The sequence below is a fragment of the Natator depressus genome, chromosome 9 (assembly GCF_965152275.1).
Source record: "Natator depressus isolate rNatDep1 chromosome 9, rNatDep2.hap1, whole genome shotgun sequence".
Classification (NCBI taxonomy): Eukaryota; Metazoa; Chordata; order Testudines; family Cheloniidae; genus Natator; species Natator depressus.
In genome coordinates this window covers 82934618-82952874 of record NC_134242.1, presented here as the reverse complement: position 1 = coordinate 82952874, position 18257 = coordinate 82934618, and the positions used below count along the sequence as shown (strand labels likewise).

Below are 18257 nucleotides of genomic sequence, written 5' to 3'. Positions count from 1 at the left end.
GCATGGTGTGGTGGCTTGTTGTACAAAGCTAAATACTGTGCTGGCTGAATAAATGTATTTTGTAAACATCTTAGGCAGAGATATGGTATATATATTTAACATTGGTCAAAGGCACTGTACATCTCCTCACTTCTTGGCTGCTGTTTTTTTCTAGGGCATCGGGTACTGTTTATACAGCAATAGACATTGCCACAGGACAAGAGGTGAGTGCTAATATTAAATCCAGATTTTTATGTAATTCTTCAATATTTTCTCTTTTGTCATGAATATTATGTCATACTCATTGTTCACATATAGCTTAACATTAAGGTATCGGTTACTTTGATTTGCTATTGACTTAAATAGAACCAGAATTTCACCCTTAGTATGGCCAGTTGTTAAGTGGACTATTTTCCCTACCTACTCTTTCCTCAAACCAGTTCTTGCATCCTCTTAAATTTTATCAATCCCAACCTAGCAACCTAGACTATTATGGCATTCCAGGTTGTATTACGGTATAGAGAGAAATCTGTACAGACATCCCAGATAGCACCTATTGCTGGTTTACACATAGTTTTTATTACTGATTTAACTATACTGGTTTAGAAATTGATATAGGTAAATCTGATATAGGTAAATCCTATAGTGTGGAAGCAGTTTTACCAGTATAAAGGTATTTATATCAAAAGAGCTTATATCTATAAATTTACAACACAAAAAACTTGTGTAGAGCAGACTTTAGATTGTGCATCCTCTAACCTAACTACAGACTTATGGATAACCACAGGCTTGACGATACCCAGGGTTTGTCAAACAGTTCAGCCCATCTCTAATTGGTATTAGGAATAAATACGGTTCACTGCAGTGACCTAAGAAAGTTTCTCCGATCGCATTATTAAGCACTGCCAGAAAGCATAACCGGAAAGAGTATGAAAAGAGAAGTTATATCCTGCACAGAAGGACATGCTAGCTCTGTCTTAATTACTGAATGTATTAATACAACAACCTTTTGTCAGATTAGCTGATGGATGTTTCCGTCACTTCGTTCCAATTTATCTTAATCATTGATTCAATTATAATAATAACACTTAACACTTTTCTACAGCACTTTTCATCTTCAGAGTGCATTGCAAATATTAAAGACAGAGCATTATTATATTATTATAAGCCACAATTTTATATTTTAGTGACATTGAAGTTGGTTGACCCAGACCATTAAAAACAAGAAAACTCAAAATTAAAGGTAAAGATCTGTCCTTAAAACATCCATTTATGCTTAGGTCATGTCTCACAGTACAAGACACTACACACTGATCTAAGTGTGACCTTGCAATAGCTGGTCACAGTGCGGGGAGTGGAGAATGAATGAGGTCTTGAATTAAGAATGTCTTGACTTTGAACTTCCAAGTTTTGCTACTTTTAGTTGTCATTTTCGTGTTCATTTCTTTTTTTTTCAAACCAAAGTTTTTGAAATTATATAAAATCCTGTATAAAGGTCAACATTTGCAAGGTTAGGTGACTAAAGTGAGACCCCTAAAGCTATATTTAGACATCCAAATAACAATGGCATGATTTTCAGAGGTGCTGACCACCAAAGCTCCCAGTGACTTCTCTCAGGATCAGACACAAACACATTAAACTGACTGTGTTACTAATATACCGTAATGGGATTTTTATAAGGGTTCCTGTACCCTTTAGAATGGTTTAGAATAGTTAATGTCTACCATGAAAATACATGTATAGGCCCCAATCCTGCAAACGTTTACACACGTGCTTAATTTAATCACAGAAATAATCCCATTGACTGACTGCTCATGTGTTTAAAGTTAAGCACATGTATAAGTGCTTGGAATATTGGGACCTTACCCAGTTCTTGGGGGAGGGGGGTCTAGCTGAGGCGCCTTGTTTGGATGCCTCACAGTTCCTGCTCACCTGCGTTCCAGGGAAGTGATTTCTTAACCAGGTCCAAAGAGGTCAACACAGAGCTGGAGTAGTGGCCATGAAGGGGCTGCTTGTCCCATGTCATATAGGCTGGATTTCATTCATTCCCCATTCAAACCCTTTGTTTTTTGAGATGGAGTGAATTTCATCTCCAGTGCATATTATAGATGGGACAGATAATACCCCGTTGTATAATGGATGCTTGACATTTCCTGTTATAAGACCCTGTTTTCCGTTGCCAGAGATCTGCTGCAGGCCATATTATTTTTGAAATTTTGTAGCCAGAATGGTTCAACTATCTCTGAGAATGAGGCTATTGAAAACTACATTATTTTGTCCATGTTTAAAAATTCTGGCAACTTTTTCTTTGAGAATCTCTAGTGTTTCCATGCTTTGGAGCAGGGACTCGAAATTTGGCCTTTCTCTCAGGGATGTGCCTTTTGCATCCCCTTTGATAGTCTGCTCAAATTTGGCAGTGTTATAAGCATTTGAAAAATCACTACGTGTGCTCAGTAGAGATATCTTAGATTTTTAGCCGTTAAATTCCCCCAAATTCTGGGCATGCTCCAGCTGGGGGCTGAGTAGCACTTTCCTTGAAGTTGCTGCTGGGGGCTGGGCCTCAGGAATCAGAGCAAGGAGATGATTACCACTCCCACACCCCCACCGCTGGATCTAGGCAGTGTGGAGGAGGAAGCTGCTTGATTCAAATGTGGAGGGGACAAGAGTCAGACCTGGGTGAGGGTTAGGAGTAGATTCAGACAAGGAGGGTGGTAGATGGGGAGGAAAAGGGGAACCAGGGAGTAGGGACTGGGGGGAAACTGGGACTGGCTGGGCAAAGAGTGTGAGATTGGGAGCTGGGTTGGGGAAGACTGGGACTGGCTGTGCAAGGAGACTGAGACTGGAAACCAGTGTGCAGGGGGAGAACTGGGACCAGTTGTGCAAGAAGAGTGCAACAAAGAGTTGGGGAGGAGGGGGAGATTGAGTGAAGAGTCCATGGAGGAAGACAATGAGGAGGGGGAACATAAGCATGGGAGAGGTGGAAGGGTGATGGAAAGCCAGGGGTGGGAGAGAAGGAGACAGATTGGATGAGAAGCCAGGTTGGGGGGAACTGGTATTGGTTGGGCAAGGAGACAGGGGACAAGGAACTAGAGGGGACTGGAAATGTCTGGGCAAGGAGACTGGGAACAGAGGGGAGGATGAAGACGGGGAGTGGAATGGAGAATCTAGATGGGGAGACTAGGACAGGTTGGTCAAAGAGAGTGGGACTGGGATAAGAAGCCTGATGAATGGAGACTGGGACTGGCTAGATGAAGAGAATGAAACTGGGATGAGCAAACAGGGTGGGGAAGGGCTGGTTGCAGGGGGCATTTCAAAAGAAGTCCTACTTGGGGCGGATATGGGCAGAAGGGTCTGCAATCTGGGATGGAACCCAAGATTCCAAGGGGGGAGGGATAGCTCAGTGGTTTGAGCATTGGCCTGCTAAACCCAGGGTTGTGAGTTCAATCCTTGAAGGGGCCATTTAGGGATCTGGGGAGTTGGGGATTGGTCCTGCTTTGAGCAGGGGGTTGGACTAGATGACCTCCTGAGGTCCCTTCCAACCCTGATATTCTATGATTTGCCTCTCACCATTCCTCTGCTATTTACAAACATCTGTGAAACCCACTGGCAAAGTGTCTCATTCCCTTCTAACATTGGTCCACATAGAGGATGACAATCTAATATTTCTATCAGCTACTTCATTAGCGCAAGTGGCAGAGATCTGTGTGGTGGATCTAGAGGTTGTAACCCTGGTGATGACTCACGTTGGTGCCAGTAAGATGCTACTTGATGGAATATCTGGGGGGTGGAGGTTACAGGTTGTGTTTTTTACAAACCTAGAAAATTGCATGCAAGACTTCATTAAAAGAATATTATTTTGGGTTGCCAAGTCAAGCACTCAAGATAGGAAATGCCAGAATTAAGTAGGTCTCTTCTGCCTTAATAATGTTCCTTTATAGTCGCTTTTTGTATGAAATTGATATAGGCATTTTATATAATTTATGTAAGGGGAATAACTAATCTTCCCTGTGGAGAATAGTTATTGAACTTGTATTGTTGCCATACTATTGCAAGATGGTTTTATTTTTTTATTTAATCAAAGTACCCAAATCACTAATTACTTGCAAAAATGACTGCAATGAATTGAGACCATTTTGGAATAAGCTAGGACTACAGAATGTTAATGATATTAAGTAGCAGATAACATTTTTAAAGCCATTTTATATACTTTGCAAAATAAGACATGTAAGGCAGTGCACTCTGAAATTGTCACCCAACTAGTGGGTGAAATAGTGCGGATTTCAAAGTATAAAGCATAGTATTGCAATGCAAGTTACTGAGCACTAATGCCTAATTAAAGGGCAGTTTGGTATAGTTCTCAGCTGCTCTGAAACATATGGTCTCAAACACATTTATTTCTTTTTCATTCTGGTCTGTTGCAATATATGCTATTAAACTTAGTATTTAACAAAATGTCATTTTAGGTGGCCATAAAGCAAATGAATCTCCAGCAGCAGCCTAAAAAGGAACTAATTATTAATGAAATCCTGGTCATGAGGGAAAATAAGAACTCTAATATTGTAAACTATTTAGACAGGTAAGTTGTGCCAGTCATTATCACTGTAGAGCTTGTTTATATACTGTGCGTCAAAGATTTAGCCAGACAATTTTTTTTAAAATTTTGTGTGCAAATGACCATTTGTGCACACAAAGCTGATCACTGAACGTCAGGATCCATTTACACAAGCATACAGAAAGCTATCCTTCATGTGTGCATGTGAAAGATTCTTGCAAACTATGTAGACCCAATTTTTGAAAATTGTGACCAGCACGTGCCTTTACTGAAAACAACTGTCAATAACTACATACATCTTCACGTTTTATGAGTTGGACACATTCTTCCTATTTTGTTAAGTGAGCACGGGCAAAAAGTTCTAGAATCTATGTCAATTGTTGCTCCCCAATAGGCATGATGCCATTCATGTAATTTCGGTGAAGACTAGATTCCTGCTGGGATTTTTTTTATTTTTTTTTTTAATGTTTATGTTTAAAGCTCTCCATAAACTGATGTCTTGTCAGTTTTAAAATTGTTTTTGTATATCCAGGGATGCTTCAAAAATGCACTGAAAAAATGTTTTTCCTGTGTTTTCACTTCTTTGCTTCTGACGGGCTAAATGAAAAACATTCAGCTACGGCTGGATTGTGTTTTCTGCAGGCAGCACATGAAGGATTTCCTTTCCCTATCTTTATATTATTCAAGGTTTTTCAAACTGTTGATCAAATTCCATCTTCTGCCACCATCGGCTGCTGTGCGTCTTATACCTCTTGGAGTTAATGGTTATATTTCTCTATACATTTCACTATGAAACAAATAATGTGAGACGGCCTAGTTTAACATTCTTTACATTTTCTAAACTGCATTTTTACTATCTAAAGCCTGCTGTATAAAGTATTGCCTATAACCTTTTTCATTTGAACTACACACATTCTTCTAATGCTGTGAACTGTTAATTATACCTGGTTGTCAATGAAAAATGCCAAATAGGCAAAGTCATCTGTGAGTTTCTTTTGTCAAAACAGCTCTGTAAATAGTTGTGCTTACTGATGGTGGTGTCTTCATTTTCTTGTTTCAGCTACCTGGTAGGTGATGAACTTTGGGTAGTTATGGAATACTTGGCAGGAGGCTCTTTAACGGATGTTGTTACAGAGACCTGTATGGATGAAGGACAGATAGCAGCTGTCTGTAGGGAGGTAAGAGGTGCCATGCATGGATGTGCTTGCTGGAAAAGTGTGTAATGTAGTGTAATGGTGTGATAAGAATGTAAGGGATCTCAAAATACATCTTTGTTTAAAAGTTGTCTTTTTAATATTAGAGGAGGAAGAGCGTCTTAAAGGAAATCAGATCTATGTTCTGCTGAAAAATGCCATCCTTGTAATAAGGTTCAGTTATGATGACACTTTTTATTGATTTAGTAGTGTTTAGCTTTGCTTCTTTGAATGTTTACCTGTGATAATTCAGCAGTGCACCTTATTCCTGGCCTTTAAAAGGAAATAGTCTTGCCACAGAATGTAAAAAACTGCAAGTAAAAACAAATGCTAGTTTGTTAAAGTATGAGAAATTACGTGACAAAAAAATATTTTAAAATCTGCTGTAGATTGTAACACCAAAGAATTTGTCATGCAGTATTTTGCCAATAGTGATCTGGTTCATACTGAAAGAACTTTATTTCTTTTCTGGCAAATAATAGTTTGTCATATGGGATAGAGATGGCAAAATTCACTGTAGCAGCAGTCATTCCGTCTGTGCTTCCAGGCTATAGTTTGTAACAATAATTGACATTTCTAATTCAAAAGCTAATGTGCCTTCATTTAGAAAGTTATTATTCTAATAGTGTTGAAGTAGCAAGCTATTTCACTTGACAGCACAATATTCTGCCATTACTCACAATTCATCTAGAAATTAAATCTTTTACAGATATTTTTGTCCCCCTATATGATTAAATCAGGCCATTAATTTTTACCTTTATGTTCCTTTTTTATATCAGTGCCTGCAAGCGCTGGACTTCTTGCATTCAAACCAAGTGATCCATAGAGACATCAAGAGTGACAACATTCTTCTCGGGATGGATGGATCTGTCAAATTGAGTAGGTGTTCTTGTTCAGGTGGCATTATTCCAGTGGTTGTTGTGGAATTGCTAACTGACAGCCTGTTATCAGAAGGAAGTGATAGTATATTGGCCATTGCAGCCAAGGAATGTTTCATTTTAGAACAATTTTAACACCACAGGGAAATCTGAGAACATAGGTAGGGTGACTCAAAATTATTTGACTATGTTCAGAGCCCAGAGTTCTGATCTAAAGGCCCGAAAGACATGAAGTTTCTCACATAAATAAGAGCTGTAGAGTCCAACTTTGTTAAAAGAACTTAAACGGTCAAATTCAGTAGTTGTTTGGTTATATCCTGTTATGTAAACAAGAGATGGCCCTGTTTCCAGCCAGATACCTTGATGCATTCTTGTGCAGAGAATGGAATATTTGTATTTGTTTGCTTCATAGCCCAAGTTGGTGTTAACAGTATTTTTTTTCTTCTCTGCAGCTGATTTTGGGTTTTGTGCTCAGATCACACCTGAGCAGAGCAAACGGAGCACAATGGTGGGGACTCCCTACTGGATGGCACCTGAAGTAGTGACAAGGAAAGCATATGGCCCCAAAGTTGACATCTGGTCATTAGGGATCATGGCAATAGAAATGGTGGAAGGAGAACCCCCGTACCTTAATGAAAATCCTCTCAGGGTAAGGTGCAAGTGGAATCATATAGCGCTGTCCTTCTCTGCTGTCCCAATTTTAGATACAAAATCCTGTCCAAACCACACAAGCTTGGTATTGTTTCAACAGTATCATTGCAGCATACCAGTATATACTGTTGCTATAGGCACCTAAATGAGGGTACCTCAGAAGATAAGTGACATGGAGTTATTCTCAATATGTGTCATTTTTGCCTTCAGGGCTGTTTAAAAATTCTCAGTACGTCTGCTTGTTTTCTGAAATCTCCTTCTGCTGTATCTCTGATGACAAGAATCTTTCTGAGTCCAAGTTTCTCCAGCTGATGAAGTCTTGTGAAAAGAATTTCAAACAGAACAGGGGGGAAAGGAGAATTTTCCCAAACACAGCTCAGTGTGTATTTGTTAAATAAATGAAATGTCTTATCTTATAGTGAAATCTGTAATTACTTATTAGTAAGTGCAGTTTTAAGGTTATCTTTCAACACAAATACTGCTAGTAAAAAATTGGGGCATTTATACTATGGAACAGTTTACATTTTTGTCCGAAGAAATTTAGTCCTTTCCTACGTTAATCAATTTGCATATTAAAATGAGTGAATATTAAGGGACAATCTTGCATAATTGTATCGCTGAATGAAACACCCAGTTAAACACTGGTCTCCCTTCCCTGGGGTGTATTCCTGGAGTGATACAGCAGCCCACATTTACCAGAGGAAGTCCAGCTTGTATCTCCCTTCCCTATGGCATTAGGAGGAATTCAGACCATGGATTAACATTTCATAAGTAATTCTAGATTTGCGCAGAGAGAATATCAGAACAAAGCATGGCCTCTAGGTTTCTCTCACGGGATATGTCTATGCTGCAGCAAAAAACATGTGGCACCAAACCTCAGGGCCTGGGTCAGTTGACTCGGGCTCAGGCAATGGGTAGGGTTGCCAATTTTTGTTGGGCGTATTCCTGGAGGTTTCATCACATGACAATCTTTAATTCCTGGAGACTCCAGGACAGTCCTGGATGGTTGGCAACCCTAGTAGTGGAGCCCAACATTTTAGTGTAGACATCTGGGCTTGGGCTGTAACCCAGGCTCTGAGACCCTCCCCGCTCACGGGAGCTCAGAGCCCAGGCTCGAGCCCAAGTCCAAACATCTACACTGCAGTTGTATAGCCCCGTGAGTCCAGGTCCCACAAGCCAGCGTCAGCTGACCCAGGCCAGCCTTGGCCATGCAGCAGGCCTTTTATTGCACTGTAGACATATTCATAGGTTCTGATCTGTGATACCCAGACTGCAGACATCAGCACACAGACCGCTGCCTCTGAAAGAACAGGTAGATGAACGAAAATAATGTTGGAGGAGAAACTGTGTTGGTCATTGCCATTAAGGAAAGAACAGTAAGGACGAAGTGGCCCATAGGGCTTTAAACAAACTCGATGTTGCAACTTTTGCAAAAGGTTCTCTATTCTTTTGGAAAGCCACAGATTTGGGATGTGCGGTGCTAAGCGTGGAAAGGCTGCACTGTGGGCTTTCCTTCACTTGCACACAATAACTTGCACCTGCAGACTGCTTCTGTCCAGTACTTTCTGCACCACTGCATGGAGGTACTGTGGGGGAAGGGACATTGATAATTACACTGAACGTGAGCCCCACCTCCAAAAGGGCAGGCCAGTAGTCATTATTACTGCAGTCCTGGTGCTAGAGCAGTGGCCTCTGAGCAGAACCAGATGTGCTCTGCTCCTCTGTGGGGAGAATGATTCCATACCCCATCATCTTCCTCAGGGAACCCTTGCAGAAACCTTCATGCCCTGGATTTGGCCCAAAATCTGGCAAGGAAAATTAGCGTCACTGCAGTCTCCACCTGGCCCTCTGAAATGCAGCTGATTTTGACCTGCTGCAATCTCCCTGCAATATCAGCGAGCTGATTAGGATTCCTCTAGACGCTGCAAATCAATTATTGCAAAGCTAATTAGGCTTCTCCTCTGTGACTGCATTCAAATTCAGTTATAGCTCTTCCCACCCAGGTTAAATCAAAGAGATGGTCTCTCTCCCTGCTGAAGTTATGATTTGTTGGATCACTCTTAATTCACAGAAGTAAACTCTTCAGGGCATCGTCAGTGAGAGGTCCATGCCTCTGAAACCAGCTCCCATGGGTGGTCTGGGGAGCTTCTAGGCATAGACCTGTTTGGCCAATTTGCTGGCAGATTTATAGGTCATTGTAATGGTTGTGTTTAAGAGTTTGTCTGTGTTCATGGAGTTCTGCAAAGCTTTAAACTGCAGGGTTGATACTTTATTTTGTGAATAATTGTTTTAATAATGCAAGGTGCCCAGGTGCTCTAGTTGCTGGCACCAATATAAATGTATAAATAAATAATAAAGGCATTTAAAGGTCATTAATTATGGACAGAGTTAATAGCCATCCTGATGCAAAAGCCTGTGTCATTTCCTAGCTCAGGGGAAACTCATTCCACTTTGAAAGACAAGTGTTCAGAGACAATCTATGGCACAGGTGCCCTTTCCTGGCTTCTGGAGATCCTAATTCGCTTCCAGTTCATGAATACAGCCTGCAATAGTGTGACTTTCTTTTCACGGTGATTTTCACTGTGCCAGACGTGCACTCAGGCCCTGAGATACAAGCCTGGGGGCACAAAAATGCAATATACTTTTAAATCCATGTTGGATCTCCCAAGCTTCAATTTGAAAAAAAACATTTTTCTTCTTTTTTATCCTATGAGTCACCTGTTGCACTAGTTGCATTAGTTTTCATCAAAAATTGCAAAATATTTCTAGAGTGCTTTGGATGCTACAGTTCCCAGCCTGAGAGTCCTCATAAATTGAGCCTCACACATGTGGGTATGACATGTGACCCATATAAGGTCTGTATCTAACTTTCCCAAATCGCAGCCATAACTATCTGCTGAATCCTTCCTGTTCTTTTTTCTATGCCAAATGCTTACTGCCCCTTTGCAGTTCAGTTACTACCAATGTGAAATCCACTCCCTTCCTACATACTGGACATTTTTTTCCCTGCTTTACTTTGTAAGACCTGAATGATAAAATTCCTTCCTTTCCCACTTCCCTTCCCCTGAAATATTCAAAAGGTGCAATGCCTGGCTAAGGATGACTATTCTTCATGACTCATGTATTGTGATGAAATCAGCACAGTGAGTCAGCTTCTAAAAGGGCTGCTGCATTTAACCTGCGCTCCTGTTTGACTTGGAATTCAAGACAGGGTAGATGCAACTCGTATATCAATACTTAGCCTACAGCAAACAGAAGGGGGTCAGTAAGTTTTAAAGTCCATTGGAAACAAAAAGTCATCTGACCTCTGGAATGTCTCCAGTCCGGATGGAGTCATTTAGGTGGTAAAAGCTGAAAATGATCAATTCAGCTACGAACTCAGCAGTCCTCAGACACAGAGGCACAGATTGGAACGATACCAGTGTAAATCCAGAGATATCCGTGAAGTCGAATTACTCTGGATGGATAGTGGTGTAAATAAAACCTGAATCTGTTCTGGCATTCTAAATACCCTTTAAGATCAAAGCAAATATCTGCTTGTGTAAGGCAGTTGCTTTAAAAGGATGAAGTGGCCCATAGGGCTTTAAACAAACTTTTAGGTCTAGAAAGCCTTGCTCTATGTTTAAGAGGGTAAAAAAAGTGGATTTTGGTCACTGTCTGTGTGAATGCTAATAGGACAGAACTGGTACTATTTTAACAGAAACATTTTGGGGGGGGGGGATTTCCAGGCCTCCTCCTATTCTGAAAGTCCAAGTGCGAAGAGTTGGTAGGGTTCCATAGGTCCCTTTTGTAACCTATGTAAGGATTCAAAGTGTCAATGTCATAACAACATCCTGTAGTGGGGTAATAGACTTGTGCTATAGGTTTTCTACTTTCTAGGCCTCGATCACAAGTAATATGTGTCTAATGATCTTCTTAAGGACCGTATGTTCAAATATGAAGGAACACAAATTCCTGTGCAATTGTGTGCCATGCTTATATTTGCTGATGATGTGATTGTGTGCACAAACTGAGTATTTGTGCACTCAAGTGGCCCAGTGGATGCTTAGGGCTCCATGGAACTTGCTGTGGAATTCAACCCTTGCCACTGAATTCTTAGCTTGCTCCAGAATCTTAGCTTTCACCTTTATTTTTATTTTGTTCCAATTATGTTTCTGCACCTTTGGGTTTTGAAGATGACCTTGAAAATGTGACACAAGCATAATGGATATAGTTTTATCTTTCTGAGTCTTCAGACTCCTTGAAACAATCATTTTTGAAGTGTGAACTAGCTCGTTCATCTGAATGGGTTGCCGTCAAGGTTCCTTCCCCGCTCTGAACTCTAGGGTACAGATGTGGGGACCTGCATGAAAGACCCCCTAAGCTTTTTCTTACCAGCTTAGGTTAAAAACTTCCTCAAGGTACAAACTTTGCCTTGTCCTTGAACCCTATGCTGCCACCACCAAGCGTGTTAAACAAAGAACAGGAAAAGAGCCCACTTGGAGATGTCTTCCCCCCAAAATATCCCCCCAAGTTCTACACCCCCTTTCCTGGGGAAGGCTTGATAAAAATCCTCACCAATTTGCATAGGTGAACACAGACCCAAACCCTTGGATCTTAAGAACAATGAAAAAGCAATCAGGATCTTAAAAGAAGAATTTTAATTAAAGAAAAAGTAAAAGAATCACCTCTGTAAAATCAGGATGGTAAATACCTTACAGGGTAATCAGATTCAAAACATAGAGAATCCCTCTAGGCAAAACCTAAAGCACAAAAAGACACAAAAACAGGAATATACATTCCATTCAGCACAGCTTATTTACCAGCCATTTAAACAAAAGGAAATCTAACGCATTTCTAACTAGATTACTTACTAACAAGTTCTAATACTCCATTCCTGTTCTGTTCCCAGCAAAAGCATCACACAGACAGACAGACCCTTTGTCTGTTCCCCCCCCCCTCCCAGCTTGAAAGTATCTTGTCTCCTCATTGGTCATTTTGGTCAGGTGCCAGCGAGGTTATCTTAGCTTCTTAACCCTTTACAGGTGAAAGGGTTTTGCCTCTGGCCAGGAGGGATTTTATAGTTCTGTATACAGAAAGGTGGTTACCCGTCCCTTTATTTTTATGACAGTTGCACACTCTGAAACAAAGATTACAGTTGAAACGTCTGCATTAACTAATTAATTTCTTTGCCCTGGTCTACACTACAGAGTTAGGTTGACGCAAGGCATCTTAAGTTGACCTGACTTTGTAAGTGTCTATACTAAAATTTTGCTCCTGCCGATGTAACTCGCTCACTACACAGACTTAATAACTCCACCTCCACGAGAGGTGTAGAGTCAATGTCAATGTAGTTAGGTCGATGTAGTGTCAGTGTAGACACTGCGTTGCTTACATCAACTGTTGCTGGCTTTCAGGAGCCGTCTCACAATGCCCCACACTGACAGGTCAGTCAGTGCAAGCGCTTGTGGTGAGGACGCACACCACCGACACAAGGAGCAAAGTGTAGACATGCACAAGTGATATCATTACTGTGACTGCTGTATGCCGACATAAGTGAGGTCAATTTAATTTTGTATTGTAGACATGCCCCTATACTTTTGCAAAAACATCCAGCTAATGTGCTCAGCCGGCAGTCCCAGACTGCCCTCCCTCTCCCTCCAGTGATCAGAGCCCTATTGTCACTTGCCCAGCTGGCAAAACCTTCAGTTTACTCTCTAGCAACTTGTACCATGCAGCTATCCATCTACTTTGTGTACCTGGTAAGTGGGCATGCAATTGTAGGCATATTTTGAAAATCAACTCCTAAATTTCCCTATTTTCCTCTCTGAATTGATGAACTGTTGCACTGCACTTGAGTTATGATACAAAATCACAGTGATATCCAGTTGTCCAGAATGAATGGAAGTATCTACTGCATCACTCTGTCATATGGAAGTGGTGTTTAAGGGAACAGTGAGCACTGCAGAGATGCATTTGAATTATTCCTAGTACCTTTGAAATATATGTTTAGGCCTGGTCTACACTTCAAATGTTTTGTCAGGGTAGCTATACCAGCAAAACCTCCCTATTGCAGACACAACTTATGCCAGTAAAAAATTGCTTTTGTTGGGATAGCTTATTAGGAAAATGCAGTAAGCTGCATGGACAGCAGCCCTTTATGCGTCTACACTAGGGCTTTTGCCAGCATAGAAATGTCACAGAAAAATCACACCTGTAACCGACATTGCTTTGCCAGCAAAAGTTGCGAGTGTAGACCTGGCCTTAAACAGGAATACATATTAGATGTTGACAACTCTGAAAGAAATAGGTTAAAGCCTCTGGTTTAATGTTTCTCTAGGCTTTGTATCTGATAGCTACTAATGGAACCCCAGAACTTCAAAATCCTGAGAGACTCTCTGCTGTGTTCCGAGACTTTCTGAACCGCTGTCTGGAGATGGACGTAGACAGACGAGGGTCTGCCAAGGAGCTTTTGCAGGTAAAATGGGCACAGGTGTGTGAGGCAATTGCAAGCGAAAAGTCTATGTAAGCGGTGGCATTTGTATCCTCCAAATATGGAGCCCCACTGGCTATACAAGGAGTTGGTGTAGTCGGATCTTCATTGTGCATTACACGTCAAGCTTGGCACTTCTCACACTACCAATAGGTGTTCTGTCACGTGTAGTTTTCTTTTTCAGAACCAGTTAATGGCATTTGAATGGGGCGGCGGAAAGGGGGCGTGAGGTGGGGCTGATGCTCCTCCACTTACATGGGTGCAGTTAAGGAGGAAATCCTTTGAAGTTAACCAGATCTGAAACACAGGTGTAGATGAGATGAGAGCCCGGCCCCAGAGATGAGCCTGGCCAATGTGCACTCTGTCACCCAGCACCCTGTAGTCTGAATTTTGCCTTCATGCCAAAGGCAACTGATGTGAACCTGCGCCTCAGAGGTTCTGAATACAGGATCTGGGCCTAAAATTAGATTGGGCCAAATTCATCCCTGGAGTCACTAGAATTGCACCAGAGATTAATTTGTGCTTCGTGTTTTGAAAAGTTACATAGCATTGTGTCTTTTTAAAATTAGAGCCTCAGGATGGCGCAAGCACAACAAAAAAGCTGCTTGACAGTTAGGGTAAATGGGCTTTGAATGGAAAATAATGAATAATTTTTCTTTCTGTTTTTGTTTTAAATAGCATCCGTTTTTGAAATTAGCCAAGCCTCTCTCCAGCCTGACTCCTCTCATCATTGCAGCAAAGGAAGCAATTAAGAACAGCAGCCGCTAGCATTGTGGGCTGGCTTTACCCCAGGCCAGCTCCCTCCAGAGCAGGACTGAACAAAACTCTGTAAAACCTCAATTCTTGTGCTGCAGGACAGGCAGAAATAAGGACAAACAAACAGTCACAGTCATGATGGAGGCCAGCTGTTTTCCAGCTCTTCGAGGACTAGAAACCTATCACGTGTCTTCTTCCTGCTCTCTGATTCCTTGATTTATTTCTCAGATGAAACAGGGCCCAAAACCAAGCTGCCAGGCCAGAAATCGCCTTGTTGTCTCAACCATCTCGAAGGTCAAACAAACTCAGTAGCGAGACTCTCAGTGACCATCCTATGCATTTCACTTTTAAATGATTGGTTGGTTCTTAAAGATTCACAGTCACTTTTCTGAGTTTTTTGGTTTGGTTTGGAATGGAAGAAGGGTCCTCCTGCATTGAGAAACCTCCTCCAGGCCGAGTTGTCTTTTGAATACAACCCATTCGCTAGTATTTGCCCATTCATGGTACTGTTAGATGAGAAGGATGAAAGTGAAGGTGCTTTTCCAACCAAAAATAAATCGCCCGCCGAGCAGGAATCGCATCCTGCTGAGATATACCCTTTTAGCCGTGAACATCCAGAGTTTGGGTCCTTCACAGCACAATGTGTGCAATTAACAATGGTACTTTTGCCTTGGTGAGGTTCTTGTAAACTGAAAAGCGGAACGGGCAGCAAGTTTGTTCAGAAAGGACTCGTCTGATATAAAGCTGTAATAAAAATGGCAGCCCAGTCTTACTAGGTGCTGAATCTCTCCTCCAAAGTGCTCAGCACACAACTTCCCCGGCAGTGAGCTGGAAGGGCACTCCCCTGAAGGGAACTGAGGACGCTCAGCCCCTTTGCAGACGGGAGGCACTCAGTGCCCTGTGGGATTACACCAGCTGTTCATAGCATGAGACCCTAACCAACAGTAGGCTAAAATCTGCTATCAGCTGCCTCCACGCCAGTGCAGCCCTATTTATACTTGGGTTTGCACCGATGTAATGGAGGGGCAGAATTCAACCTAGCGATTCTGTGAACTGAGTCTGCCCATCCTCTTGGCCGGGTTGTGACTGCTGAAAAGGGACAGGTAGCGTCTGTAATATTCCCAATCAATTAGGGAGCCCAGTGCTCTAAACTGTTACTCCGGTGAGTGCCCCTTAGTCATGTGAATAATCCTATTGAACATGTTGGGGCTACTCAAGTGAGTAGGAGTTTGCACGATTTCGTTCTGGATGAGCTCTCTGCCAATCCAACAAAAGAGGGTGGAGAAAATATATTTAAACTAGAGGTTTTGTAGTGCCAGGTGAAGGGAGGGAAAGGGAAATGCAGAATAGCGTACATAAATACTCTTAGGCCATAAACTGGGTCAGCATTTAACTCTCCCCTCAATGCATGCACCAAACTCGCCTTAATGCTAGTATGTGTATATCGAGGGGAGAATAATTGCTGGAAATGACTGAGGATTGTACTGGCTAGTAAATTTATTTGTAAAGGAGCAGAATAGTATAACTAAACAATTCGTATTATGTCAAGAGGACAGACCTGGTTGGCTTTCACTTCGCAAAATAACGTGTATGGAATATTTGCTGCTGGATTTTAGGGTTAAGACTGTTTAAAAATCAAAGCCCTTTGAAACAACAGTAGGATATGGGGTATTGGCAGTGGGGAACCTGCCTCTGTAAAAATAATAATAAACCCTCGAATGTAGCTCAAGGTGACTTCACATTTAGTTTCTGATACTTCAAGGAGCTGAGCATTCCTCAGAGGTGCTAAGCATCCTCAACTCGTAGTTAGTAAGAGTTAAGGGTGCTCAGCCCTTTCCTAGATTAGGCCTTGAGCCTTTGTTTGGCTTTGGATTTTAGTCAGATCTTTGGGTTGTGACTTTCATTAATATTGCCAACTGGCTGGCCTTCATTATTTGTCCACCTCAGTTTCTGTGGGGCTTGACTGAGGCAGTGTTTGTTAGTTTACCATACTCAGCTGTTAATTAACTTTCCCCAGTCTCCTGGGATGCAGAACAAGTTTTTGCTTTTGTTTTATGCCCAAATAAGTAAAGATCCTTCTTCTGCAGTGGGGTCATTTTTGTCTTTGTCAACTCAGGTTAGACATCTAGGGGATGGGAGTTCAGGCTTCTTTGAAAATCCAGTGATTCAAACTCATGAAGGCCCAACCTTATTTTGTAAAGCATCAGTCGGAATGAAATGAATTTAAATTCCACACAAGAAGTAAAAGGGCAAGTGACAGTTTCTATTTCCAGGGTAGCTTTTTCTTTTCTTTGTATCTACAAAGCTGTGGACATCCGTCCCTTGAAAGGAAAGCACTTTCTGTGGAGCATTTCTGGTGGACATCCAGGACAAATCTTTTTTGGGGGAGGTTATGCTATTCGATTTGCTGAGTTTTTTCCCTAGTTGTTTTTTTCAGCTATAAATATTTTGCCTTTTTATCCCAGCTCCACCCTTCAAAGAAAAAATTTTAAAAGGTATAATCAAAGATACACACTTCAGAACGGTTTGTGCTCCAGTGTGTGAAATATTGTAGACACTGGCTTTTTAAATGCAACTGCTTTAATAAGAGGCCTTAATTTTTATTTTATTTTTATTGTAAAAATATTTTATTTTGCAGCAGCAAATCCAGAGATTTTACTTTTTAAAAAAATTCCAAGCATGCCGACAAGATTCAATAGAAATCCAGTTCCTGCCAGTGATTGCAACCAGCGCACAAGATACAATTGCCCAGCTGAGTACTCTGTAAAAGGGACCAATTACTTTATGTTCCTTTTTATAAGGGACTAGTAGCATTCCTAAAGCGCTTCACTGGGGAGATTCTGTGGCACTAAATGCTACAAGGCAGTGGATGCAGAAAGATAGGAGCTGCTTTTATGTCCTCCTGAATTTGGAGGCAGACTTGGAAGTGGAAAACAATCCTGAAAGAGACAGGCCTTGTGTGTGAATTATGGAATTGAAAAATAGCACATCAGGATAGGCATTGCCTTTGCAGAACAAAAAAGATATAAACAATCAGATAAGTCTCTGGTACCATCTCGTTTTTTGAGAGCCATCCCTGGTTTAGGCAATTATTTATATATATTTTAAGGAGTATTAGAGATAAGCTAAAAGAAAAGGAGTACTTGTGGCACCTTAGAGACTAACAAATTTATTTGAGCATAAGCTTTCGTGAGCTACAGCTCACTTCATCGGATGCATTGAAGTGAGCTGTAGCTCACGAAAGCTTATGCTCAAATAAATTGGTTAGTCTCTAAGGTGCCACAAGTACTCCTTTTCTTTTTGCGAATACAGACTAACATGGCTGCTACTCTGAAACTAGAGATAAGCTGTTCCTCCTGCCAAAAGCATATATAAAGATAAACATACTGTACATGTTTCAGACACTTTCATTCCAGGTATTAATAGACCGGTTAATTTCCTTTTTCTATTTCATTTTTAAATTCATAATACAGTAAAGAACTTCCCGATCTCAAATGTTGTTCCAGTCCCCTATAATATTGAGGTGTGAAAATGGCCGTTAGCTCACCATGGTTCCGAAAGGTCCTAGGACAGGAGCAAGAAAGCAGTAAAATCAGGGAAGCTTGAGAAGCACAGTACAGATTATTTATTTAAGAAAATGGAAAAGGAAAAAAAAAAAGCCTTAAATGTAACAGGGCTTCTGCATGCATTCACAGGAGCCAGAGAGGAATTGCTGGATCTTACAGTGCTCTCAGGTTTTGGTCACAGTATCGGGCAACGGTTGTGTTATCACCTGT

At 41.3% G+C, this 18257-nt stretch overlaps 1 protein-coding gene across 7 annotated transcripts in view; it reads left to right on the top strand.

Annotated features, from left to right (window-relative positions):
• The window catches only part of PAK3 (p21 (RAC1) activated kinase 3), a 196947-nt gene extending 179339 nt beyond the window's left edge, over nucleotides 1-17608 (top strand). For all 7 annotated transcript variants that reach the window (XM_074962470.1, XM_074962471.1, XM_074962469.1 and 4 more), the window contains 7 exons: nucleotides 155-203; nucleotides 4443-4555; nucleotides 5592-5709; nucleotides 6504-6603; nucleotides 7055-7251; nucleotides 13573-13710; nucleotides 14404-17608. In XM_074962470.1, the coding sequence (XP_074818571.1) occupies nucleotides 155-203; nucleotides 4443-4555; nucleotides 5592-5709; nucleotides 6504-6603; nucleotides 7055-7251; nucleotides 13573-13710; nucleotides 14404-14493 (805 nt within the window). In that variant the 3' untranslated portion in view covers nucleotides 14494-17608. The remainder of the gene's footprint in view (nucleotides 1-154; nucleotides 204-4442; nucleotides 4556-5591; nucleotides 5710-6503; nucleotides 6604-7054; nucleotides 7252-13572; nucleotides 13711-14403) is intronic.
• The last annotated feature ends 649 nt before the right edge of the window (nucleotides 17609-18257 follow it).